General features: G+C 48.9%; 1 protein-coding gene and 2 non-coding genes across 5 annotated transcripts in view; 1 reads left to right on the plus strand and 2 right to left on the minus strand.

The window, feature by feature from the left end:
• The window catches only part of LOC145714024 (pseudouridine-5'-phosphatase-like), a 473528-nt gene that overhangs the window by 17707 nt on the left and 428269 nt on the right, over window positions 1-27552 (plus strand). For all 3 annotated transcript variants that reach the window (XR_014136771.1, XR_014136772.1, XM_081793019.1), the window contains exon 2: window positions 21299-21517. Coding sequence is in view for 1 of the 3 variants with exons in the window: in XM_081793019.1 (XP_081649145.1) it covers window positions 21299-21517 (219 nt within the window). In the remaining 2 variants the exon portion in view is untranslated. The remainder of the gene's footprint in view (window positions 1-21298; window positions 21518-27552) is intronic.
• LOC145714733 (U6 spliceosomal RNA) lies at window positions 1302-1407 on the minus strand. Its single transcript, XR_014136950.1, has one exon. It is a non-coding gene; the product is annotated as a U6 spliceosomal RNA (small nuclear RNA).
• TRNAR-UCG (transfer RNA arginine (anticodon UCG)) lies at window positions 1638-1721 on the minus strand. The gene has a single exon. It is a non-coding gene; the product is annotated as a tRNA-Arg (tRNA).

A 27552-nucleotide genomic window follows, 5' to 3' on the forward strand; every position in this document is an offset into this window, starting at 1 on the left:
CGAGGATTTTAATGGTTTCCTGTCTCACATTTAGGTCTTTCATCAATTTTGAGTTTATTTTTGTGTATGGTGTAAGAAAGTGGTCCAGGTTCATTCTTGTGCATGTTGCTGTGCAGTTCTCCCAGCACTATTTGTTAAAGAGACTGTCTTTTTTCTATTGGATATTCTTTCCTGCTTTGTCAAAGATTAGCTGGCCATACATTTGTGGGTCCATTTCTGGGTTCTCTGTTCTGTTCCATTGATCTGAGTGCTGTTTTGTGCCAATATCATACTGTGTTGATGATTACAGCTTTGTAGTAGAAGCTAAAGTCTGGGGTTGCGATGCCTCTGTTTTGGTTTTCTTCTTCAATGTTACTTTGGCTATTTGGGGTCTTTCGTGTTTCCATAGAAATTTTAGGATTGCTTGTTCTAGCTTTGAGAAGAATGCCAGTGCAGTTTTGATTGGGATTGCACTGAATGTGTAGATTGCTTTGGGTAATATTGACATTTATATTGACATTTTAACATTATTTATTCTTCCAATCCATGGCATGGAATGTTTTTCCATTTGTTTGTGTCTTCTTCAATTTCCTTCAAAAGCTTTCTCCTTCAGGGGCGCCTGGGTGGCTCAGTCGGTTAAGCGGCCGACTTCGGCTCAGGTCATGATCTCGCGGTCCGTGAGTTCGAGCCCCGCGTCGGGCTCTGTGCTGACAGCTCAGAGCCTGGAGCCTGTTTCAGATTCTGTGTCTCCCTCTCTCTGACCCTCCCCTGTTCATGTTCTGTCTCTCTCTGTCTCAAAAATAAATAAACGTTAAAAAAAAAAAAACCCAAAAACAAAAGCTTTCTCCTTCATAAGTTTTCAGCATACAGGTTTTTCCACTTTGGTTAGGTTTATTCCTAGGTATTTGATGGTTCTTGGTGCAATTGTAAACGGGATCAGTTTCTTGATTTCTCTTTCTGTTGCTTCATTATTGGCATAGAGAAATGCATCCAATTTCTGTACATTGATTTTGTACCCTGAGGCTTTGCTGAATTCATGGATCAGTTCTAGCAGTCTTTTGGTGGAGTCTTTTGAGTTTTCCGTATAGAGTATCATGTCCTCTGTGAAAACTGAAAGTTTGACTTTTTCTTGGCCAATTTTGATGCCTTTGATTTCCTTTTGTTGTGTGATTGCTGATGCTAGAACTTCCAACACCATCTTAAACAACACCGGTGAGAATGGACATCCCTGTTCTGTTCCTGACCCTAGGGGGAAAGCTCTCAGGTTTTTCCCCATTGAGGATGATACTAACTGTGGGCTTTCCCTATATGGCTCTTATGAGAAAAGTATGGAACGGTTTCCTAATTTGCCTGTCATCCGTGCTCAGGGGCCATGCTAGTCTTCTCTGTATCATCCAGTTTTAGTGTATGTGCTGCCGAAGCAAGCACTCTGCCGTTTTAATTCTCCTCTTGTTTCTTTTATTATGTATTATATACGTTCTTAGTTATTTTCTTAGTGGTTGCTCTGAAGATTACAGTTAACATCTTTTTTTTTTTAATTTTTTTAATGTTTATTTACTTTTGAGAGAGAGTTAGATAGAGTGTGAGACAGGAAGAGGCAGAGAGAGTGGGAGACCCAGAATCTGAAGCAGGCTCCAGGCACTGACCTGTCAGCACAGAGCCCGACGCGGGGCTCGAACCCACGGACCGTGAGATCATGACCTGAGCCGAAGTCAGACGCTCTACCACTGAGCCACCCAGGCGCCCCAATTACAGTTAACATCTTAATGTGTCACCACCTAGTTTGCACTAATGCCAGCTTAGCTTAAAACTTATGCCAAAACTTGTGCTCGCTTCGGCAGCACATATACTAAAACTTATGCCAAAACTTTGCTCCTACATGGCTCCATCCTCTCCCCGCTCTTTCGTGCTGTTACTGTCATGAGAATTTCATCGTTCAACATTATGCGCACATAAATAGAGATTTATAATCATTGCTTAGTGTAACTGTCTTTTAAATCGGATTTAAAAAAAGATTTACAGACAAAAACACATTTATCTTGTCTTTTATGTACCCCCGTGGGTAAAATCTCACTCCCCTCCCCCACATTTGTGAACCATTGCTTTAAGGAATATAAAAAAGTGTTGGAGCATCCCTATTGAGCATAATTTCAGCATAATCTACTAAAACTGCCAAAGAAATTTTTGAGTTGGCCATTGCATAACGAGCCAAAACACAAACATTCTGGTAGAAAAAGTATTGCATGTTTAAGTATTTCCAAACCTTACTTGATAATAGTTTGCAAAACAAAAAACGAGTTATCTGTCATTTTGGGTTGTAGGCCACCTTCAAGTCAGATCTTTTCTTGGGGTGTAGCTGACAATAGTGTTGATGGAGAAGGGACATAGATACCTCATCGTGCTAGCAATGGTATCAGTTTGACGTGGGGAGAAGTCTTTTTGGAGACCGTGATTGAGTTTCCCCGGGCTGCACGGTCAGGGGGCATTACACAGTCTGAGAAAACTTCGGTTACGTTAGACGTCCTGCGTGTGCGAGTGGGCGAGCAGAGTCCAGACGTGCTGCGTGTGCAGTGTTTCTACTTCACCCCAAGCACGGAGGCGCGGCTGTGTCCCTGAGTCCTGCGCCCTGTCACTCAGTGGTGCTTGGGGCTCTCATTCACAATCCGGGGCCGACCCCTCTGCCGTCCCGTAACACGGCGGTGCCCGCTTCAGGGAACACCGGGCTCTCGTTGCCACGTGCATATTCTGAGATTCCGATTCTGCCTCAAGGACTCCACTTGGGACACATGAGACGAACACACGTACTACAGGGAGCAGCCATCGCTATCTGGGACTAGGGAAAAACTGGTGTGAAAAGCCTGTTTTCTCTATGCAGTCCGCTGAAAGTATGCTTTTAAAAAGAGAACCCGGGCACTTGAATGGGTCAGGGGTTTGGTAAGTGTCCAACTCTTGATTTCAGCTCAGGTCACGATCTCACAGTTCGTGAGTCTGAGCCCCATGTCAGGGTCAGTGCTCATGGCATGCAGCCTGGTTGGGATTCTCTGTCTCCCTCTCTCTCTGCCCCTCCCCCACACGTGAGCTCCCTATGTCTCTGCCCATCTGTCTCTCTGTCTCAAAATGAATAAATGAACGTTGAAACAAAAGGAAAAAGGAGAGAGAAAATACGTGCACATAGAGCTTATTTCGATGTTACGCAACATCCTTCTGGACCCTTTCTTCTTCATTACGTGTATCAGCTTCTTGTAGGTACGAATGAATGTAAAAACATTTTAATTTGCGGGACTGACGACTGGCCGTCCTTTAGATGCCTCCACTTAAAGATGGTGTAGCTCTGTTGAATTTACACACGCAATGCGGGCTTTTGACCCCTCACTGCCATCACACGGCTGTGGGGTGAACCTTCACGCAGCACAGCAGAGACAACACCCTCCTAGTGGGTAGTGGGACACGTCCCATCGTCGTGATGGCAGCCTGGATCCTCCCCTACACCCGCCTTCGCCGGCCCCCCTACCTGTGGGTGCTTTGTGTGGGAGGAGTCTCACCGTGTCACGGATGGGGCAGGTCGTCACCCCTGGGGGCCACAGGCCCTCGCTCTGCTTTTCAGTTATCCCTGCCAGCCCACCTTCCCCATAATTCCAAGCATCCTGGAGCCCGCTCTTGTCCAAGATGACGTGTGCGTGCCACGACGACCCCCCAGGCTCTGTGGTACAGGGTCTCTGGTGCCCAGGGATGCCTGGCGCTCAGGAGGGGAGCTCGGGAAGCTGGGGGCCGGCGAAGGCCCCTTCAAGGATGCTCTGGTCCTGTTGCTTCACTTGTGTTTTCATCAGTGGCCATTCTGTATTTTCACACGCATCGTCTTGAGGACATATTAGGACAAGTGCCTGTGGCTTCATTTCCCCAGGTGACCTTTCGAAAAGCACCCTGTGTTGAGTGTGTGCTCTCTTCTGGACAATTCCTACCTGACACATTTCATCCTCAAACAACCCGAGGTCACAGGGAGCATTCTCCCTATGGCACCCGTGAGGAAGCTGACCCTTCAGCAGGCTTTTTACTTTGACAAGGCGACACCTGTAGGACGCGGCAGCCCCAGCGTGCAGATGCACGTCTCTGTGGCCCCCCAGGTGTGACAGTCCCCGTATGCATTCCGCCTCCTCCACGGGCACAGCTTCTGGCTGCTTCCACTCTGCTTACCCACAGGACGCCCATGCTCCGAAAGACCGCTTTGCACACTGCACAAGCCATGGCTGATGACACCTCCCCTCCCCTCCCCGTCCCCATCCTGCTGTTCTCCCTGCCTGTGCGTCACGGCAGAATGGGCTTATGTCATTGGGCAGCCTGGCCCTTGTGTCCAGATGCCCGGGCGGTGCGTGCACGGCCTGCGTGGGCCTCAGACTCCCTGTGGGAAAGGCAGAGCTTAACGTCCCTGGAGGACTCCGTATGCTCATGGCCCCCTCCGTGCCCAAATGAGGGGAGCTCTGCTCCAGGTCTTAAGAGAAATCTTTGGGAGAACTCACTTCTTGGGGAGCCCTTGGCTGACCTCAGTCCAGAGTCTGGAAATACCTTCACTTAATTCCCTCAGCTGGATAACTCCAGTTGAAGGGAATAACACACCAAAGCGTCACTGCTCCAGGCTTCTAGATCAGTCTTTCCAACAGGAGAGAGCAAAACGGCAAATGCGAAACTCCGAGCCTGGGTTTGCACAGGGAGGACGTCTGGGCTTAAGGAAGGCGATGAAACTTTGCAGCCCACGTGAGTATCTGGGTGCTGGAAGCCATCAGCTGTTGCGAGAACAAACAGGTGTCCCCAGGAGCACCCAGGAGCCCCAGTGAGGGGAGACACTAGGTGACCCGTTCTCTGCATCCTGTGTGGTCGGGGTGCTGTGCCCTGGCATCAGTGTGCCCATCGGAGAGCTGGGTATGCCGTGCCCCTAGTCCATACCACGGACGGCTGTCACAGATTCCAGTGCCACTCACCCCGTGGGAAATGCCAGCAGTTATTGACCCTGTCTTACTAATTATTGTGGTAGCCACACCTTCTCTGTTGTGTCATGACCGTGAATGCTGATGACACTTCAGCCCCGAGGTTCTAACCCTTGTGCAGGCATCACAACTCTTGCACAGGGCTCGTTAAAACCCAAGTAGCGTGGGCCCCGGGCTCTCTGGCTCTGTGGGTCTGGGTGGATCCAAGAATTTGCATTTCCTGTGAGGGCCCAGATAATGCTGATGCCGGGGTGGGTGGGTCTCCTGGAGAGCCACTGCTTGAGTCCCAGTGCCCGGAACTGACACGGGACAAGGGAATGTGCGGAGGCCGTGTGTTCAAACGGGAGCTCGCGGGATTGCATACAGGGCTGCGTGTCATTGCTGGATGGTGCGTATGCGGGCTCGCTGCCCTGCAGTAAGTCCTGGACAGTGAGTCTCGTTTCCTTATTGTTATTTATTTTATTCAGATTCACGTACGCGTTTCCTTTTCTTGATTGTAAGCTGGGCCAGTAGCGTTTACGTATCAGTAATGTACCATCAGGCATCAGATAGGAGTCGACACCTTGTAGAGTGAGTCCAAGGCTGTGTTTGGGAGATTTGTACCTTCAAAAGCACTTCATTGTCACTGCCACCTTCCACAGTTCCTTCCCTGACTTTCCCCCTATTTTAGGAAATATTTGTCTGTAATCCTGCGGTTTCTCAGGGCTCGGAGCCTGCCGTCCTCTCTGCCTTCTGCCTCTCTGTCTCTGGCCTTCACCACTGTGCTGTGTTTCTCAGGACCCACTGCGTATGTCTGTTGCCTCTGATTCCAGACCCCACCGTCACCCACACCCAGCCTTCCCCATGACCTTTGGCACCTGTCCAAGGGCAGGAGAAAGAGCAGGACGAAATGCCAGAGGCTCGGGGAGCACAGTGACAAGGGGAGGCCTGGGCGCAGGGAGTAAATTCTCCTATTGGTCTGTGTTGTACGCTTCTTCAGAAAGGGGGGCATCGCGTCTCCTGTGGGTTCTGTGGGAAACACTCTGTGTGATCGTCACGCCGCTGGAAGGTTGCTTGGCTGCACCCGCTGGCCACCTGGGGACCCCTGTCCTTGACCTGGCGGGTGCCTAGGGACACCTGGGACTTGCCTAGGGCAAGCTCGTTGCCCTCCTGAAATCCTGGCAAAGGGCATTTCTTCCCAGGCCAAAGGTAGGAGGCAACGCTGCTAAAAGTCTTTCCTCCTTGGCCACACACGTCATGGTTTCTAAAAGACAAGTATGCGTTTGGCCGAGAACCATCTCTGTGTCACCTGTTGCGTCCACATTCTTGTCCTGCCGGCCGTGGGCCGACCCCAGGGACCTCTCTGTTCCCCAGCAGGAGGAACGCTGTGCTCCGCGAACCCTTTGTGGCCTTGTTCTGCCAGCACTGGCTGTCAGTCTGTTCTCCTCAAGGGAAACCTGAATTCATGTGGCTCGTCCTACCCCGGCCGCACTTTCAGGGCAGTTCCGAAGCGCAGGGCAAGCGCCGTGTAGTGTTGGGTGATCTTCCAAATGTGTGAAATGCTCTTCTCGGCAGTGCTGCAGATTCTCCACTCCTGGAGCCTGCCTGTGTTTTCAGGACTGGACCATGAGGTTTGGATGCACGCGGAAAACTTTCTCTGCAACAGCACAGAGATGGCATTTTACGAAGGAAAGTCAAGTTCCAAGAAACTTTTGTCCCATTGGCCTTCATGGGTAGTTTAAAGTGTTCAGTTAGGGGCGCCTGGGTGGCTCAGTCGGTAGGCGTCTGACTTCAGCTCGGGTCATGACCTTGAGGTCTGTGGGTTCGAGCCCCGCGTCGGGCTCTGGGCTGACAGCTCAGGGCCCGGAGCCTGCTTTGGATTCTGTGTCTCCCTCTCTCTCTGCCCCTTCCCGGTTCATGCTCTGTCTCTCGCTCTCAAAAATAAATAAACAGGGGCGCCTGGGCGGCTCAGTCGGTTGGGCGGCCGACTTCGGCTCAGGTCATGATTTCACGGTCCGTGGGTTCGAGCCCCGCGTCGGGCTCTGTGCTGACAGCTCGGAGCCTGGAGCCTGTTTCAGATTCTGTGTCTCCCTCTCTCTGACCCTCCCCCGTTCATGCTCTGTCTCTCTGTCTCAAAAAAAAAAAAAAAAAAAAAAAGAAAAAAAAAGTTAAAAAAATAAACATAAAAAAATAATAAAGGTACAGTTAGATCAGCTTTTTTTTTCCTTTAAGTTTACTTATTTTGAGAGAAACAGAGCATGAGTGGGGGAGGGGCAGAGAGCGAGAAGGAGAGAGAGAGTTCCTAGTAGGGTGCATGGCCAGCGCAGAGCCTCATGCAGGGCTGGATGTCCCGAACCGTGAGATCGTGACCTGATGCTAATTGACGACTTGGACGCTTAACCGACTGAGCCACCCAGGGGCCCCGGTTGGACCAGTTTCAGTGTGTCATTACCTGTCTGACTTCCTTCATCGGGTGTAATTGACCTAAAACCCATTCATGTTGTTGCAGGCACCCAGGGGTTGTATTTTCCTTTCCACTCCTACTACTTAGGTGGAGACTCAACTCTTTCAGAAACCGCCCCACTGTTCAGCAAAGCTGTTTCTATACTGGGTTGTGTATTAGCTTGCTACGGGTGCTATAACAAATTACCACAAATGACTTAATGGCTGCTGGCTTGAAACAACACAGAATTGTTGTCATTCCCTTCTGCAGGCCAGACGTACAACATTAGTCTTGGCAGGGTGTTCACAGGCTCTGCTCCTTCAGGGCTCTCTGGAGGAGAATCTAGAGGCCTCCCGCATGCCTTGCCTTGTGACCCTCCCTCGCTCCCAGCTTCTGGTTCTGTGCTCACCCCTCCTTCCCTGACTCTGACCCGCCTGCCTCCCCTTATAAACACCCTCTGGTGACCTGGCGCCTGCTGCATAATCAAGGACCAGCTCCCCATCTCAGGGCACATAACGTGGTCACACTGCACGCTGGGTCACAGTTCCTTTTGCCTGTGAGGTGAGATATTCACAGGTTCTGGGGACAACGTTGTAGACATTTTGGGGGGATTGCTATTCTATCTACTGCAGGTTTTTGGCTCATCATTGAGTTGTAAAGTTCGGTTCCTTGTGCCAGAAAAGTTGTAAAGTTCGGCTCCTTGTGCAAGAAAAGTTGTAAAATTCGGTTCCTTGTGCCAGAAAAGTTGTAAAGTTCGGCTCCTTGTGCCAGAAAAGTTGTAAAGTTCGGCTCCTTGTGCCAGAAAAGTTGTAAAGTTCGGCTCCTTGTGCCAGAAAAGTTGTAAAGTTCGGCTCCTTGTGCAAGAAAAGTTGTAAAGTTCGGCTCCTTGTGCAAGAAAAGTTGTAAAGTTCGGCTCCTTGTGCAAGAAAAGTTGTAAAGTTCGGCTCCTTGTGCGAGAAAAGTTGTAAAGTTCGGTTCCTTGTGCCAGAAAAGTTGTAAGTTCGGTTCGTAGATACAAGTCGTGTGTGTGCATGTCTGTGTTGTAAATATCCTTGCCTTTTGGTTTCTTGCTGGTGGTGTCTTTTAATTTTGGCGAAAGCCCCTTTATCCACATATCCCCTATGCAGGTTGCATTTTGTGTTCTCTGTGTGAAAACCTCATATAACCTATGATTCCAAACATGTCCTTCTATGTTTTCTTGTACAAGTTATATAGTCTTGGTTTTATATTTAGATCTATGATCCTAGTACCCGTGTTCATTTTTCCACCATTATACAGGTATACTTCCATACGTAGATGGGCGATCCAGCAACATTTTCTGAACCAGCTCATGTTTTAAATGAGATTTATTTATTTATTTATTTATATTTAAAAAAAAGAATTTTTTTTAATGTTTATTTATTTTTGAGAGAAAGACAGAATATGAGCAGGAGAGGGGCAGAGACAGAGGGAGACACAGAATCCAAAGCAGGCTCCAGGCTCTGAGCTGTCAGCACAGACCCTGACGTGGGGCTCGAACTCACAAACCGTGAGATCATGACCTGAGCCGAAGTCGGACGCTTAACCGAATGAGCCACCCAGGCGCCCCACTGTCCTTGTATAATTTTTATATATTTTTTAATTTATTTTTGAGAGACAGAGTGTGAGCGGGGGAGGGGCAGAGACATACCCACACAGAATCCGAACCAGGTTCCAGGCTCTGAGCTGTCAGCACGGAGCCCGACATGGTGCTCGAACTCACGGAGTGTGGAGATCATGATCTGAGCTGAAGGTGGATGCTCAAGCGACTGAGCCACCCAGGCGCCCCTTAAATGAGTTTTAGAAGTTGAGTATGGATTACCAGGGGACAAAAAAATCCTTCGAGCAATCCCCATACACACTAAGTGGAATAATCGATAATGCCAGTGAATCATGCCAAATGCTAATCAAAGGTTTTTACTTCACAGGGGATCACACAAATGATCATTACTGGTCTTTATTTTAAGCAATCACAGTTATTATTACTCCTTTACGGTTCAAAACTGATAGCTTATAGCCACGGGAAGCGATACATCAAAAACTCTTAAGTACTTTTCTCTAAGCCTGCTAGGGCAAGCAAGCTTCCAAAATGAAGCAAAAATTACCACGACTCATAATTTCATGCTTGTTAATTATTCATTTCCCTCTTTTACATCCCTAAACACAAGGAAGCGCTACCTTTTACGTGCAGGCTCGTTTGTAAAGGTTAACTAGCTGCCACAGAGACTATGCAAGCCTCTCCCATCTGTAGAAAGCGTGGACGCGGGAGAGAGTGTTTAACTGCCCTCGGCCTGTAGGAACCTGCAGTCTTGGCTGGAGAACAGATCACCGTACTTCCGTTCCTGCTAGGCTCTCGATTTCCTTCCTCTACGCTCTCGTTTTCCTTCCTCCTAGGCTCTCGATTTCCCTCCTGCCAGGCTCTCGTTTTCCTTCTCCTGCCCATACTGCTAGGAGGCCCGCTGCTAACCTCTGCTTGCTGCTCTCAGACGACCTTTCTTGGCTACCAGGTCATTGCCGTTGGCCGAGGGCAGTATTTCAGTAGGTCTTGAGAAATACTCAGATTTATATACTGGCATTTTCTCATTCTTTTTGCAAAGTTTTCCCTACCTTTGCGGGTGTTTGACTGCTCCTTTGTTTGTTCAACAGGCATTAATGAGCCGTTTGGTTCTCATCACAGGTTTATTTCACTTATAGCAGGGACTGTTTTGGCCTCAGTTATCACGTTTTTCTGAGGTCCTATCACATAGTAGGTGCCCAATAAATATTTGCTTAATCAAATCGATTGCATTTCAAGCATATGCCCTTTCTGTATTCCGAAGATCGATGTCTGGTTCTTAAGATTGTTCATGTAGGATTCTGTTGAGTGTTGCATGTCATACGTATCTTTATAACAAAAGATGTTTCCAATTTATAAATATTTGGTCCAGAAGAACCTCTGTGCTCAGTCATTTGAAACTTTGGCTTACTTTTAATTTGGAGGAAAAAAATCAATTTTACGTTGCTTTGGGTTCTCCTGTATATCATTACAGTTTTGTTTTTTTCTTTTTTTTCTCCATGGTATGCAAAGCATAAATGAAAATAATAGCTGGGGGGGGGGGGGCCGCGAGGAGCAGTGAGCAAGTAATACTTTTGGGTCACACGTAATTAAGCAAAACAAGCCAACACTACAACTAAATATGAAACAAGGTAGTTTTGTAGCTTATTGTGGTTTGTAACCTGCTGTTTTTTAATGGAAGATTTCTGTAAAGATTTGTGGGAATCCTGAAAGAACATTGTTTCTGTCTGTGCTTTGTGCTGCACTAGATTTTTTTTTTTTTAAGCTTATTTATTAATTTTGAAAGAGAGAGAATCGGGAGGGACGGAGAGAGAAAATCAGAAGCAAGCTCAGTGACATCTGTGCAGAGCCCGTTGTGCTGGAACTCACGAACCGTGAGATCCTGACCTGAGCGAAACCAAGAGTCAGACGCTTGACTGACGGAGCCACCCAGGTGCCCCCCCTCCACTGCAGCGGATTTTTACAAAGTTTCTTTTCTTTTTTTTTTCCCTTTGGACTGTTAGGCGCCTTTCCTACCCCCTGGCTTTTGTTTGGACCCAGCGTCCTGTGCTGGAGCGTTTCCCACAAAGGTCCATCCCCACAGTGCACAGCAGGGTAAGAGCGCATGTGTGAATGCGGTTACTGGGCAGAGGCTCAGACGTGAATCCGTGTGCGTGCAAGCCCGCGTCAGTGCCGCACGTCTTTACGCCACCTTGTGTCCTGACTGTCGCAGTCCCTCGTGAACGCTTCCTCACCCTCGTACAGGGTCCTTGTTGCTGTGCAGACGGTGGGGTATTTCCCTCCGAAGGGCCGCGACCAACGCAGGGCTCAGAGGAGTTCCTGTGTGAAGAGGTGCTCTAGGGAGCGAGGTGAACAGCGCTAGGCAGTGCGTGTGGCCCCACCGCCTGCCCGGGAACGTGGTAGAGGTTTGCTTGTGGATTGCCGGGTATCCAGGATGACATGTGAGGGCAGGCTGTCGGCAGCCACGTAGGGCCCGTGGCCCCCGATTTTTGACTGGCTCGGTGACTGTTTCCTTTAATGGGACTTGAATGTCTGGGGCCAGCCGGCACGGCTCCCACCCCTTTGCAGCTCACCAGGTGGCTTTCCACGTGGGTATCTTGTGGACTTAAGGTGGAGATACCTGCCCCCTCGCGGTTGCCCGTTCTTCCTTCTCCATCGTGGGTGACGGTCCAGGGACAGACGACAGCAGCCTGGGGGATACTGAGCAAGAACGAAATGGCAGGCAGCTAACTGCCACCTTACGCATAGGACAGCAGGGTGCCGACACTGCCCGGGACGAATGTGACGGCAGAGCCCCGGCCCTCAGCGTCCCCGGCAGCTTTCCTGGGGGCCAGAGCACGCCCTCTGTGGAAGTCACTGGTCCCCACCACTCTGTCCTCGCTGACCGCCAGTTTTCAGCACAGGACCAACCCCAAAGGCCAGATGTGCCCCCCAGACCCGTCACATAGCCTGCCCTGCTTCTGCATAGACCCCCCTGCTCTGCCTCCTCCCCCCTGCAGCTTCCCTGTGCCCAGCTCTGAGTGAGCCACCCCTGCTCGGTCTCATCCAAGGGTCTTCATTGGCTTCCACACTTCCCTTTGTCCTTCAGGACTTTGAAACTGCAGGAGTGCCTCTTCCTTCCTTCCCTCGCCAAGTCCGTGAGAGTGGTGTTTTCACACTTTCTTGGTCGCCCTCCAGGTGACAGTGCCTTCCTGCTACGCCTAGGGCGACCGCTGCTCTCAGCAGATGCTGGCCCGTGCAAGGACATGGCTTGCGTGGGCCATGACTCTCCACGGCGGCTGGTCTGGCCAGTGGATTGACTGAGACCAAGCTGGGCCAGCAGGAGCGTGCCCGGAGCCCATTGGAGCCCCATGATAGCAGGGTGGGCAGGACGTGGGCCGGGTGCCCTGTGCCAGCAGCATAGAGAATTGCCCTTAGCACCTGCTGCCTGCAATGGCCTCACGGCACAGCTTTTGCCTTTAGGGTTCTAGGAATGATGAAGCAAGCTCGGCTGCCTTAAGAAGTCAAGAAAAGCCCAAGGCAAGCTAGATACCACATCCAGCGCTCTCAGATAACTCAGCTCCTGTCCCCTGTGAATCACTGTGTTTCCAGGCCATGACGTTAACAGCTCAGGGTTTCAGATCGCTGTGCCACTGACCCAGTAGTCCACTTGTGGAAAAGGACTCCTCTTATGCAGCGATGACCTTCATGGGGCTGCCGACGCTTTCGCTCGGGGGAACCAGGTCCACCCGAGGGCATGCGTGTGCCAGATGCGAGCATGAGAGTAGCTGTTCTCCAAACAGGGCCACCAGCAACAACTGTGGCTTCATGTTTGCTGGTCTCAGTGCTAGACATTGTTTTCTTGGTTGCCAGTTAAGAGAAAAATGAGCCACTTAACTCCTTCTTTCAGTAGAGTATGTTCCACTAAGCTGCCCATATTTTTATTCTTGAAAAGAAACAGTAGCTTGTTAGATGTCCTTTCAAAGGAGGTGCGCCCTTGCCCTGTGAAACTGTGCTGTGCACGGTCCCCTGGCCGTCTCCTCTCCCCTCTGCTGGTGCCCAATTAACTCCGATTAACCGACAACTCTAATTAGTTGGACTCATTTGCTGCTGTTGACTTTGGAAAGAATGGGGCATATTCATTTGCTTCTTATTTAAAAACTCTTGCTCTCACTAAAAACATATTCACATAGATCTCATCTGTTGTCAGAGGAATAGGAAAAGAAAGGAAGGTTTAAGTAGCAATAGTATACTATAGAGAGGAAATGTAAACGTTAGGGTTAAGGTTATAACTGATTTTTCCCCCTTAATTTCTACTAATAAATCTATATATGTCATTATTGAAGTTAAGCTTTTCTTAAAGGTATTCCATTAAAAATTTTTTTTTTAATGTTTATTTTTGAGGGAGAAAGAGAGACAAAGTGTGAGCACGGGAGGGGCAGACAGAGAGAGGAAGACACAGAATCCAAAGCAGGCTCCAGCCTCTGAGCCCTCCACGGGGCTCGAACTGCAGAATCGTGAGATCATGACCTGAGCCAAAGTCGGATGCTTGACCGACTGAGCCAACCAGTCGCCTCAAAGGTGAGCCGTTTTTAAAATCAGCGGCTTTGTAAAGCACGGGGCTTCAGTAAAAACAGTACGTCAGCTCTGTGGCTTTCCACTCTAGCACAGTCGCGACTTCCCCGGGGGTGCCTTCTAAAACTCACCCTGCAGGGCCCGCCCCCAATTTCTGACTCTCCAGAATATCTGGTCATCAACTACAGATCACCTCCAACATGCTATCAAAACAGCTTAGGAAGAGGACACGTCCACTTACATCAAATGGCATCGTACGCTGAGTGTTTGTCATTAAAGCTGTGTCACTGTTAAAATGCATACCGTCCTCTGCATTCAGAAACACTGCTGCAGTTCCTCAGTCCTCCCGTCTTCCGATTGGGACCATTTCGTCTTCAGTGAGGCTGGGCTCTCCCATCTGAAAAGGTATTCATATCTTCAGGACACCCACCTATCTGTCATATCACACAAATCACTGGCTGTTGATCACCCCCTGCCCCCTTTTTGTAATTGGAAATCATCAAAGTATGACTATTCTGGAGACACATGAAGTCTGGAAAAAGCATTATGTGGCTTTGTTGTAGTGTTCAGGGTATGCAAGGTATGACTGCCTGGCAAGCAGTAATCGATGTGGGTCAGAATCCCTTTTCCGAAACTCGTGGAGTCAGTCGTATCTCGGTTTTTAAGTTACCGGTGTTAAAAAACATTACAGGGGCGCCTGGGTGGCTCGGTTGGTTAAGCATCCGACTTCGGCTCAGGTCATGATGTCGCGGTCCGTGAGTTCGAGCCCCGCGTCGGGCTCTGTGCTGACAGCTCAGAGCCTGGAGCCTGTTTCAGATTCTGTGTCTCCCTCTCTCTCTGCCCCTCCCCTGTTCCTGCTCTGTCTCTCTCTGTCTCAAAAATAAATAAATGTTAAGAAAAAAAAAAAATTTAAAAACATTACAATGCACATGTTCCGTGAGATACACGCTCTCGTACGGCAGTGTCTGGGGCAGGACCCGTGAGCAAACCCACAGGTGTTTCTATAGAGAAGTGTGTGAATATTCGCACTGTGATAAACAATAAACAGTCCCCCCACCCCTCGTGCCAGTCCAGGTCAGGTTTTGCTGCTAAATGCAGACTTTTCACTGCAGAAGCGTATGGATGAAGCGATTGTACGTGAGGGCTCATGTTTGTGTACCCAGCCGGGCAGGTACTTAACAGGTGTATGAAGCTGGCTCCATATGCCTGGAGGAAGGTGTCACCGTCTTGTAAGTGCACTGCAGATACTTAGTGGTTTGGTGTTTTGTTATTATGTAAAATATTTTGCAGGAGGCAGTGTGGCTTCTCAGATTAAAGAGGTCTTGCCGTGCAGAGAAAGCAGCTCTTGTGGTCTCGGAACTCAGACACGCAGGTGCCAGGCAGGTGTCCCCCACCCCCACCCCCAAGGGGGTTCCAGACGATGATGCTGGAGTTTGCCCAGCCAGCCACTGCACTCACAGCTCAGCATGGACTATTGTACTTGAGTGACGCAACCATCCCCCTTACCATCCCCATTCTTCAGGTCGGTAACCCGAGGACCAGCCAACGGCTGAGCACCTGTTAGAAGATTTCACTGACTTGTGACGTGCAGGGCGGGGTCTGAAACCCAGGGACCTCCCACAGCGGGAGTCTTGTCACACCCAGCCCCGCAGGCCAGCCCTGGCAGTGTGCCACCGCTCCCTGGGGAAGACACTACAAGTCTGGAAGGCTAAGAGACCCGTCCCAGGACTGGCAGCTAACATGTGGCCGAGCTGGGACTTTACTGCTCAACTTTGAGATTGCTGATCTCCACAATTTCTCCCAATACTTCATTCCAGCTGTGGGCTGGAAACGACAACGGGGGTGGGCGGAGAAATCAGGGCTCAGCATGCTCGTCCGTGACACATGGGTTAAGGTGTTTTGCTATGAAGCAGTGCAAGTTCTTGTTCTAAAACTGGAATTAGGTGCTCGTTTGCAGGCTGGGGTGCAGCTCCCTGCGTCGGAGACGTGGAGAGACACCCTTTATGGGGCGTCTCTTTATGGGGTAAAATGCAAAGCGTCACCGTCCTCTGGGAGCCAGGGGTCGAGCCGGCAAACATGTAAATACATTCTCAGGGATGAAAAGATGACAGTGACCACGTTACCAGCGCAGAACCTTGGTGTCAGAGACCCCCGTGCAGGCCAGCAGGGTCTCCACGCCAGACTTGCTGCACGTGAGGTGTAGACACGCCTTCAGCTGCATGCAGCTCTGTGAATTTAGGCTTGAATGTGTCCCGGGGAGGGCAGCCCGCTGTCTGCGATGACACCCGCCTTCTGGCCACTGCGCCCGTTTGCCGGGTTCCGGTCTCTGGTCTGAAGCCCACCTGTCACCGCTCAGCTGATGGCCTCACCTGCAGCCCGTGCCCAGCAGTGGTGCCCAGGCTCTGGGCTCTGTCTTGCGCAGAAAGGGCGGTTTGTGCTTTGCGAAGCACGCTTTTCCCACACTCCTCAGTTGGGCAGCAACTTCTGCGGCTGTAACGCGTTACGGTGCTGTTCTCCCGAAAAATAACATACGCGTGAGTTGAACGCGTTGGCCCGGGCTCGCTTGTGCACAGCAGAGCTCACGCACCTGACACTTGCCCTGCTGCTTTTTATGCTCCTTTGAGGGGTTTCTTTCCCCTTTCAGAACACCGTCCCTTTGCTTGGAAGCCCGGTGTCATGAGCCAGCGAAGGCAGGCTCGGATGTGAGGACTCTAATGACTTGTTTAGAGCCTCGCTTCTTCACCCGGACTTTGGGATGATTTTGTCCAAACTGTGAACAAGAGTGGTCTGCCCAGCCCCCTACAGATAGGTAATCCCGCAGCTCGGCGTCTTGTGAGTTAAAAGCTCTGACACGTGGCTTTAAGTGCACACTGCTGAAAGCGTTTTCGGAGGCCACCGTGTCGTTTCTGGCTTGGGGATTATTATTTCCTCCGCGCTCTCCTCTTCATCGTCATCCACTTGCTTTACCCAGACGCCCCAGAGCAGGACCTGCATCTTTCTGCCCGGGTTCTGCCCCTTCTTCTCTCCTGCGCAGCCTCGCGTTTGAACACGGCTGTGCGCGTGTACGTGTGCGTGAACAGGCGTGCGAACGTACGTACGTCTAGACACGTGTACGGCTGTGCGTGTACTTGTACGTGAACACGCGCGCGAACGTAGGTACGTCAAGAGGTGTGTACGGCTGAGCGCGCGTACGTGAACACGCGTGTGAACGTATGTACGTCTAGATGTGTGTACGGCTGGGCGCGCGTACGTGTACGTGAACATGCGTGCGAATGTACGTCTAGACGTGTGTACGGCTGGGCGTGCGTACGTGTGTGCACACACGTGCGAATGTACGTCTAGACGTGTGTACGGCTGGGCGCGCGTACGTGTGCGTGAACACGCGTGTGAACGTACGTACGTCTAGACACGTGTACGGCTGGGCGCGTGTACGTACGTATGTCTAGGCGTGTGAACGTATGTATGTCTAGACGTGTGTACAGCTGGGCGCGCATACGTGAACACGCGTGCGAAGGTACGTACGTCAAGACGTGTGTACGGCTGGGCGCGCGTACGTGTGGGTGAACACGTGTGCGAATGTACATCCGTCTAGACGTGTGTACGGCTGGTAGCGCGTACGTGTGTGTGCACACACGTGTGAATGTACGCCTAGACGTGTGTACGGCTGGGCGCGCGTACGTGTGCGTGCACATGCGTGCGAATGTATGTACATCTAAATGTGTGTACGGCTGGGCGCGTGTACGTGAACATGCGCGCGAACGTACGTACGTCTAGGCGTGTGAACGTATGTATGTCTAGACGTGTGTACAGCTGGGCGCGCATACGTGAACACGCGCGCGAAGGTACGTATGTCAAGACGTGTGTACAGCTGGGTGCGCGTACGTGCACACGCGTGTGAACGTACCTAGGTCTAGATGTGTGTATTGAGTCCTGCGTTCCAGCACGGCCACGCACAGACGTCTCCCCCTCCCCATTTTCCTCACCGCTGCGGGTGCTAGGTTTGCAGATGCTGGCTCCCAAGCAGATGACGAGGTGCTCTGTAGGCCTCCTCGCAAACTCTGCTTTCCTCTGGGCACCTGGGCTCAGCGTCTCCAAAACGCACGCAGCCGCCTGTGGCGTCCCTGCTCCTCCAACGTCTGGCTTGCCTTTGCCAGACGTTCATGAGATCGCGGGGGCCACCGTGCACCGGAAATGCTGTGTTCCGGCAGGCCGCGGAGGCGTTAGCTGGCCTTTCAGCGACCTGACCTTTCTACCCGGGTCCACACTGGACACAGGGATGACGCTCCAGCATTAAGGAGCCCTCCCTGAGACGCAGATAGTGTTGGCTTTTTTTTAAGTGTTTGTGTGTTTTTGAGAGAGAGACAGAGCTGGAGTGGGGGAAGGGCAGCGAGAGAGGGAGACACAGAATCCAAAGCAGGTTCCAGACCCCGAGCTGTCCGCACAGAGCCTGATGCAGGGCTCGAACTCATGAACCACCAGATCATGACCTGGGCCGAAGCCTGACGCTCAACCGACTGAGCCCCCCCGGGCGCACCTAGTATCGCTACTATTAACACTATGCAATTATTCAACATGTAAGGACGTAAGCGTAGATAAGTATAAATGGAGCAGGTACCATTTATCATGCTGTGTCTAATTTACAACATAGTACGTGTTAGCGGTAACACTATAATTATTACCAGTCATACAATTCAACGCTTGTTAACCTCAAGAGGCCCCGGGATGCTAACTCAGTTGTCTGAGGCTTTACTGGTAAAAACTCCCCAACCAGGATCCAATTCCCGGAGTGGCCTTTCACCATGACATGATACAGCCTCGTGAAATAATGGGAAATAGATGCACTGGTCTCTGCTCCCAGGTACAGGCACTGGGTTTCTAAAGCCCCCGAAACGTCCTAACTAATAAGATCACTAGGTGTATCTTCGTTCTTTAAATTTTTAAAAATGTTTATTTATTTTGGAGAGACAGAGCACCAGCAGGGGAGGGGCAGAGAGAGGAGACAGAATCGGAAGCAGGCTCCAGGCTCCGAGCTGTCAGCACAGAGCCCGATGTGGGGCTTGAACTCCATGAACCGTGAGATCATGACCTGAGCCGAAGTCGGACGCCCAACCGACTGAGCCACCCAGGTGCCCCTGGAGCATCTTTGTGTCTAGTGTTTGCTCTCTGAGCCTGCTTCCTCACACAGCTCCTACATTCCTTGTTGTTCCCTGGGTGACAGGAGCATCTTCTGCTCTATGGAGACAATCCTGGGTGGGCTCCTGCATGGGAGGCTAGTCAGCAGAAAGTCCAACCCATGCTGGCAACCTCGGAGCTTTGATTGCATCCCCATCGTGTAGTCAGGGGACCAGGGCTGGCAGAGGGGTTGATAACCTCATGCGTCCGTCACAAAGGCTTCACCTCAATCCCGATTACGCATGTCCTGAGAGCTTCCTGACTGTAGAGCACGTCAAGGGGCCAGGAGAATGGCACACTGGAGGACGGGGGGAGCTCCACGCCCTTCCCTGCACACCTGGCCCTACACATCTGTTCCTTGTGGATGTTCCTATGTGTCCTTTGTCATATCCTTTTACAATACGCCGGGGAGCAGTAAGTAAACTGTTTTCCTGAGCTCTGGGAGCAAATCAGTGGAACCCAAGAGGGGCTCATGGGACCCTCCCATCTATAGCAGCTTGGTCGGAAGCACAGGTGACCACAGAGACCTGGGATTGGCGTTGAGGTCGGGGTTGGGGACAGGCTTGTGGGACTGAGCCCCTTCTCTTTTAAATACAACCAGTACACAATGTCCTGTTAGTTTCGGTTGAATGCACAACGTCTGTCCTGTTAGTTTCAGGTGTACATCATAGTGATTCTATATTTTTATCTATTACAAAATGATCCCCACGATAGGTGCGGTTTCCATCTATCACCATGCAGTTATTACACGATGTTTGACTGTATTCCCCATGTGGGACCACTTGCCTATCTCATAACTGAACTTTCTACCTCTGAACCCTCTTCATCTGTTTCGCTCCACCCACCTCCCCGCTGGTGACTACCAGTTCTCTGTATTTAAATTTTTGTAAATATTTATTTATTTGGAGAGAGAGACAGACAGCAGGGCACAGTCAGGCAGAGACAGAGAGAATCCCAAGCAGGCTGTGCGCTGTGGGCACAGTGCCTGACGCAGGGCTCAATCCCATGAACTGTGAGATCATGACCTGAGCTGAAATCAGCAGGCAGACCCTTAACTGACTGATCCAGCCAGGCGCCCCTCTGTCCTCTGTATTTAAGAGTCTGTTTCCTTTGTTTTCTTTTCTCTTTCCGAAATTCCACATATAAAGGAAATTCTATAATATCTGTCTTTGTCTGACTTTGCATAACACCATGTAGTCTGTCCGTGTTTTTGCAAATGGCAAGATTTCTTTTTTTTGGTTAATTTTTTAGTGTTTATTTTTGAGAGAGAGAGAGAGAGACAAGAGTGTGAGCAGGGGAGGGGCAGAGAGAGAGAGGGACACAGAATCTGAAACAGGCTCCAGGCTCTGAGCTGTCAGCACAGAGCCCGACAAGGGGCTTGAACCCACGAACAGTGAGATCATGACCTGAGCTGAAGTCGGCCGCTTCACCGACTGAGCCACCCAGGCACCCCTCTTCTTGGTTTTCTTCTCCTTCTTCTTCTCTTTCTCCTCCTCCTTCCCCTCCTCCTCCTCTTCCTCCTCCTCTTCCTCCTCCTCCTCCTCCTCCTCCTCCTCCTTTTTGATGGCCAGGAAGTATTTTGTTATATATGCCACATCTCTACCCATTCAGATACAGATGGGCACTTAGGCTGCTTCTGTATCTTGGCTGTTGTAAATAACGCTGCACTGAACATAGGGGTACAGATGTTGTTTTGAACTAGCGTTTTTATTTTTTCAGATTAATACTCACAAGTAGGATTGCTGGACTGTGTAGACATCCTGTTCTTTTTTAAGAACCTCCATACTGTTTTCCACAGTGGCTGCACCAGTTTGCATTCCCACCAACGGTGCACGAGGGTTCTGTTTTCTCCACATCTTCACCAACGCTTGTTAACATTTTTGGTGACAGCCAGTCTGACTGGTGTGAGCTGTTGTGTCCTTGCACTTTGGGACTGCCCGTTACCTGTGGGACCTGCCTCTGTATACGCTGTCCGAATTGAGTTGAACTGTGGGATCCCGGCTGGTGTCACGGACTTGTGTGCTGTGGGAAAGACCCCGTCCACACCCACGCACACAGCAGGCGTCAGAAGCGCTGAGACGTGCAGTGTGAGAAAGGAGGGGAAACACAGGCCTGTACAGGCTGTTCCGTTCTCATGCGGGAGCTTCTCAGTGGCCCCCATGGCCAGGCGCCCCTGCAGTGAGGACAGACCCAGGGACAGTGGATGTGTCCCCCCCCCCCCCCCCCCCCGCAGAGGGCCGTTCACACAACCGTCATGTTCTGCCCTCTAGAGGCAGCTTCTGTCCCAGGGACGGTGTCACGTGATGGCACACAGATGTCACCACCCATGTGCACATTTCGGCTCAAATACACGCACGTTTATGTCGGAGACCCTTTAACCACAACGAGGGCTTACGTCCGTTCCCGTGTTGTCACTTTCCAGATCACGGCTGCAAAGACGCTCCAGCAAACAGACAGCAGGCAGCCAGGCCGTTGCTCCCGCGGCATGACCTGTGCGGTTTCCAGCACTCCCGTATCACTCCACACCGCTGGCCTATACTGCACCCCACGTGCTTATCTGATAGGGTCCGTGTTCACGCAGCACGCACCCTAAGCATTGCCGTGTCTTTGTTCCTGCAGATACCGAACGGCTGTATTCGGTGGTGTTCCAAGAAATATGTGATCGCTACGGAAAGAAATACAGTTGGGACGTCAAGTCCCTTGTTATGGGAAAGAAGGCATCAGAGGCGGCACAGATCATAATAGACGTCCTGCAGCTGCCGATGACCAAAGAGGAGCTGCTGGACGAAAGCCAGACGAAGTTGAAAGAGGTGTTCTCCACGGCCGCCCTCATGCCAGGTACCGCCCCCTCCCAGCTACGGGGTTACATGCGTGCGCGTTCGCGGTGTCCTTGTAAGTCACAGACGGCGGCCAGTGCAGGCCTTGGGGAGTGACGACTTCTGTCTCCAGACCTTCTCAGAAACAGCTCTTCTTGTTTGAGGCTCACAGGTCGTCCGGAGAGAGTTTGCTCAATCACGTGCTACGATTCCATCTTGTCTTTTCAGGGGCTTTTTAAAATAACATACATTCCCTTCTTGAGGTTCAAAAATGTTTGAACAGTATTTGTTTCTTTTTTTTTTTTTTTTTTTTAATGTTTATTTATTTTTGAGGGAGAGAGACAGCACGGAAGCAGGGGATGCTCAGGGAGACACAGGATCCAAAGCAGGCTCCAGGCTCTGAGCTGTCAGCACAGAGCCCCACGACAGGCTCGAACTCACAGACTGCGAGATCATGACCTGAGCTGAAGTCAGACGCTCAACCCACTGAGCCACCCAGGCACCCCTGTACCTTTTTTTTTTTAATAATTTTTTTTAAAATGTTTATTTATATTTGGGAGAGAGAGAGAGAGACAGTGTGTGAGCGGAGGAGGGGTATAGAGAGGGAGACACAGAGTCCGAAGCAGGCTCCAGGCTCTGAGCTGTCAGCACAGAGCCCGACGCGGGGCTCAAACCCACAAATCGTGAGATCATGACCTGAGCCAAAGTCGGACGCCCAACCGACCGAGCCACCCAGGAGCCCATATTTCAATAATATCTAAAGATTATATTCAAGACAGGATTGCTTCAGAGTTTAGTAGGTAGCCTTGCCTTTTCCTGTTCAAAACCAGGTACAGGATTGTTTCAGTGAATATTTAAACTTTAGCAAATTAATGCTAAACCAGCTAAATCTCGCCCAAGAAGCTTAAGTTTTTTTTTTTAAGTTAAAGGCATAATTCATTTTCAACATGTCTGTTTCTATGCCCTTCACCCCTTTCTTTACTTGTTTTCCTTTGAAAGCAAAGATAACTTTTCTCCCTTGGGGCTTGTTAGCTAAGGATCGATCAAAACTGAATTGCCTGCTGTTTCTTGCTCAAAGTGAGAAGGTCAAGAATGTTCTAGATTACAGGGCTGAAAGATGCTTAAAAATGGAGTGCTCTTTTGAGAGTCTTCCAGAAAGAAAGGTGAACACTCCATCTTTGGAAGAAGACCTGATATGAGGGGAGAAAAAAAAAAATTGTAGTCACTGCAGTAATTTTGGGTTTAAAATTGTATCGATGGAATGCGTGGCTTTTTTTTTTTTTTTTTTTTTAATATTTATACATATATCCAAAAGTGCAAACTGACTATTCCCTGGAACTAGAGAATTTCCTGTAAGGCTGTGCTAATCCCAGTGATGTGTCACATAGTAACCATGTGGGCTTTGCTTGGATGACACATACATCTGACCCTCAGGCGTGGGTACAAGCTCTGTCATATGCACCGTCTGTAACTTTGCACAGTGAGTTTCCCTGACGAGCCTTAATGATGAAACACATCCAGGCAGTTCATTCGTATTAATCCTGGTAAGAGACACACAGGATAAAAGGTACATGTCATCCGTCTGTCAGTGTCCAGTCTGGGGGTGCTAAGTAGGTTCACAGTGTTGGGCCACGGTCCCCAGCAGCCATGTCTAAAACTTCTTCATCTTGCAGAACAGAATCTGTGTCCCCATGAACCACGAAGTCCCCATTCGGCCCTCCGTCCACCCCTGGAACCATGATTCTACGTTGTGTCTGTCTCTGTGCCTTGTGTCTGTGTGTATTCTAGGTACCTCATATAGGAGGACACACACAGAGTTTGTCCTTTTGTGACTGGCTTTTCGAACTTGGCATAACGTCCTCACCGTTTTTTCAAGTTGGAGCATGTGACAGGATTTCCACTCCCCCCCAGCCCCCCCAGCCTTTTTTGTGTGTGTGTGTTTATCCACGCACCTGGTGACACTCATTTGAGTTGTTTTCTCTCCGTGGCTGTTGCGAATAATGCTGCTGTGCACATTGGGGTACGCCTGTCTCTCTGAGACCGTGATTCCAGTTTTTGTGGTTCCATAGCCAGAAGTGGGATTGGCAGATTATATGGCAGTTCTGTGGTCAGTCTCCTGAGGAACCGCCAGACTGTTTTCCTGAGTGGCTGGACCATGCTGTCCTCCCTCCGACTGTCCACAACTGTTGCATTTTCACCAACACGTGTTGTTTTCTGTGGGTCTTGCTTGCTGCTGTTTGTAGCCACCCGAAGAAATGAGAGGTATCGACTCACTGTCCTTTTGATTTGCATGTCTCTGAGGTTGACGGATGCAGGGCATCAGCTCATAGGCTTTGGCTGCTTTCGTGTCTTCCGTGGAGAAATGTTTGTTTAGTCCTGTGCTCGTTTTTATTTATTTATTTATTTTTTAATTTAATTTTTTTTTAAATTTTTTTTTTTTTTTAACGTTTTTATTTATCCTTGAGACAGAGAGAGACAGAGCATGAATGGGGGAGGGTCAGAGAGAGGGAGACACAGAATCCGAAACAGGCTCCGGGCTCTGAGCTGTCAGCACAGGGGCCCGATGCGGGTCTCCAACTCACGGACCGCGAGATCGTGACCTGAGCCGAAGTCGGCGCTCAACCGACTGAGCCACCCAGGCGCCCACTGTGCTTGTTTTTAAAACAGGGTTCACGTTGGGTTGTTGTTACATTGTAGGAGTCCTCTATGTGTTCTGGATAAACCCCTTATCAGATACATGCTTTGCAAATTCTTACGTTTCCTATTTCCTGGGTGGCGCTTTTCCCCATCTTGATTGTGTCCTTTGATGTGCAGAATTAAAAAAAAAAAATCTCTTTTAATGTTTATTTTTGAGAGACAGAGAGAAAGAGAGAGACAGGGTGCGAGCAAAGGAGCGGCCGAGAGAGGGAGACACAGAATCCGAAGCAGGCTCCAGGCTCTGAGCTGTCAGCACAGAGCCCCACGTGGGTCTTGAGCCCACAAACCGTGAAACCAGGACCTGAGCCGAAGTTAGATGCTTAACCGACTGAGCCACCCAGGTGCCCCTGATGTGCAGAATTTTTTAAGATTGATGCAGTTGCATTTTGCCATGTTTGCTCTTACTGCCTGTGCTTTTGGTGTCCTATCCAAGACATCATTACAAAATCCAACTTCATAAACGTTTACCATGTTTTCTTCTAAGAATTTTCTACTTAGGTCTTTAATTTTGAGTTGATCTTTGTATGTAGGATGAGGGTGTGACTTCATTCTTTTGCGTGTGGATAGCCCGTATTCCCGATTTGGTGGAAATTTGTTGAAGAGACTGCCATTTCCCTAACGAATGCATCTTGTTAAGATCATTCACTCCTATGTGTGAGGGTTTATTTCTGTGCTTTCTGTTCTGTTCCGTTGGTCTGTATGGCGCTACCACGTTGCTTCGACTGTTATAACTTTATGTTTTCAAATCAAGAAGTGCAAAACCTCCAACTTTTATTTTTCCTTTTCAGTATTTTTTTTTAATTTTAATTTTTTAATTTTTTATTTTTTATTTATTTTTTTAACGTTTATTTATTTTTGAGACAGAAAGAGGCAGAGCATGAACAGGGGAGGGGCAGAGAGAGAGGGAGACACAGAATCCGAAACAGGCTCCAGGCTTTGAGCTGTCAGCACAGAACCCGAAGCGGGGCTCGAACTCACAGACCGTGAGATCATGACCTGAGCCGAAGTTGGAAGCTTAACCGACCGAGCCACCCAGGCGCCCCTAATTTTAATTTTTTAAAAACAATTTATTGTTGAGAGAGAGAGACAGAGCACGAGCGGGGTACGGAGGGGTAGAGGGAGACGGAAACACAGAATCCGAAGCAGGTTCCAGGCTCCCAGCTGTCAGCACACAGCCTGACGCGGGGCTCGAATTCGTGAACCCGACATCATGACTTGAGCCAAAGTCCAACACAACTGACTGAGTCACCCAGGCGTCCTTTCCTTTTCAGTATTTTTATGGCTATTCAGAGTCCTTGAGAGTCTAGGTAAATTTTAGGATGGATTTCTGTATTTATGCAAAAAATGTTAGTAGGATTTTGGTATTGATTGCTTAGAATCTGCATATTGCTTTGGGTAGCGTGGACATTTTAACAATCTCAGATTTTCTACTTCATGACTTGGGATGTTTGTCATATTATTTGTGTCTTTACTTTTTTTCAGCAGTGATTTATAGTTACAGTGTACAAGTCTTTCACTGTCTTAAAAAATGTATTCTTTTTTGATGTATTATAAAGGGAATTGTTTTGAATTTCTTTTCAGATTGTTCGCAGTGACTGTATAGAAATGCAACTGATTTTTGCATGTTGACTTTTGTCTCCTGCCATGTTGTTGAATGTGTTTATTAACTCTAACAGTTTTGTGTGTGTGTTTGGAATCTTTAGGTTTTTTTTACAAAGAGGATCATGCCATCTGTGAACAAAGATAACTTTGCTTTTTCCTTTACAATTTGGATGCCTCTTGTTTCTTTTTCTTGCCTAATTCCTCTGGCTAGGACTTCTAGTACTATGCATAGAAGTGACAAGAGAAAGCATCATTCTCTTGTTCCTGATCTCAGAGGAAGAGCTTTCAATCTTTTTTTAATTAAGTATGATGTTATCTGTGAGCTTTCATATAAGGCCTTTGTTATGTTGAGGTAGTTTTAGCTTTATCCTACCTAGTTTTCTTTTTCCCAGTTTGAGTTGTTTATATGATGGAAAGGTATTGAGTTTTGTCAGATGCATTTTCCATACCAATTTATGTGGCTTTTGTCCTTCATTTTGCCAATATGGTGTATCACATCGATTTTTGTGTGCTGAACCCCCTTATACTCCAGGAATAAGCTCCACTTGGTCATAGTGTATAATCCTTTTAATACGCTGCTGAAATCAGTCTGCTAGTATTTTGTTGAGTATTTCTGCATCAGTATTCGTTACAGATACCAGTATATAATTTTCTTGTAGTGTTTTTGTCTGGTTTTCCTGTGAGGGTGAGCTTGGTCTCATAGAATGAGCGTATGTATCCTCCTCTTCCAGATTTTGGAGGAGTTTGAGGAGTATTGGTGTTAATTTCTCCTTAGTTGTTTGGTAGACTTCACCAGTGATGGTTCTTTCTTGTTGGGAAGTTTCTGATTCCTGAACGAATATTCTTACTAGTTTTATATCTGATCAGGCTTTCTCTTTCTTGATTTGACCTTGATAGGGTCTCTGTTTCCAGCACTTTATTCATTTTTTTCTAGGTTACCCAATTTGTTGGCATACACTTTTTTATATTATTGTTTTAAAACCTACCCCCTTCCCCCCCTCCCCGCCCCATGGCACTGGTTTTAATGTCTCCTCTTTTCATTTCTGATTTTAGTTGTTTGAGCCTTCTCTGTTTTTTTTTGTTTTTTTGTTTTGTTTTGTTTTGTTTTTAGTTAATCTAGCTAAATATTTGTCTGAACAGTTATTTTTGACCTGGATTATTTTTCATTGTTTAACACACCAAGCACCGTCATGTATAAGCACACAAATAGCTTTTTTCTTTCTTATCCACCCAAACCTTTCAAGGGCTTTTCTTTCTTGTATTTTTGTCCTATATTCTTAGACATACTTGAGATATGTTCTACTGCAATACCCAGGAAATATGATATCTTCATCAGCTAGCATGGTAGTTTGGCCAGAATGCTAAGAAGGACCTATTTCCTGATTTTGCGAATCTTGCTTTTCCAATATAGGATCTTTCACGTATACTTCCCTGATCTTTAGCCTGTCCGATGAGAGTATGTATTTATATCAGTGATTCCAGAGTGCCCCTTTGTAATCTTGGGGTCATTTCCACACCACACACAGACTGAGAGGTGAGCTCAGCATGAGCAGACTGCCGACAATAAAGAAAAGGCCAAGATGACACCAATAAGAGAAACCTCACAGCACACTGGGATGCTGGGTCACAGCAGGGACTGCGGTCCACATGCCACCTTGACAATCTGACAGGCTTAGGGTGCAACACCACAATTAAAAATCACACTGATTCTGAAGGGAAAGAAAAGCGGGAAGGAACAAGTGTTGCTGACTGTAGGAA

Source organism: Panthera onca, chromosome X, assembly GCF_046562875.1.
Source record: "Panthera onca isolate mPanOnc1 chromosome X, mPanOnc1 haplotype 2, whole genome shotgun sequence".
NCBI lineage: Eukaryota > Metazoa > Chordata > Mammalia > Carnivora > Felidae > Panthera > Panthera onca.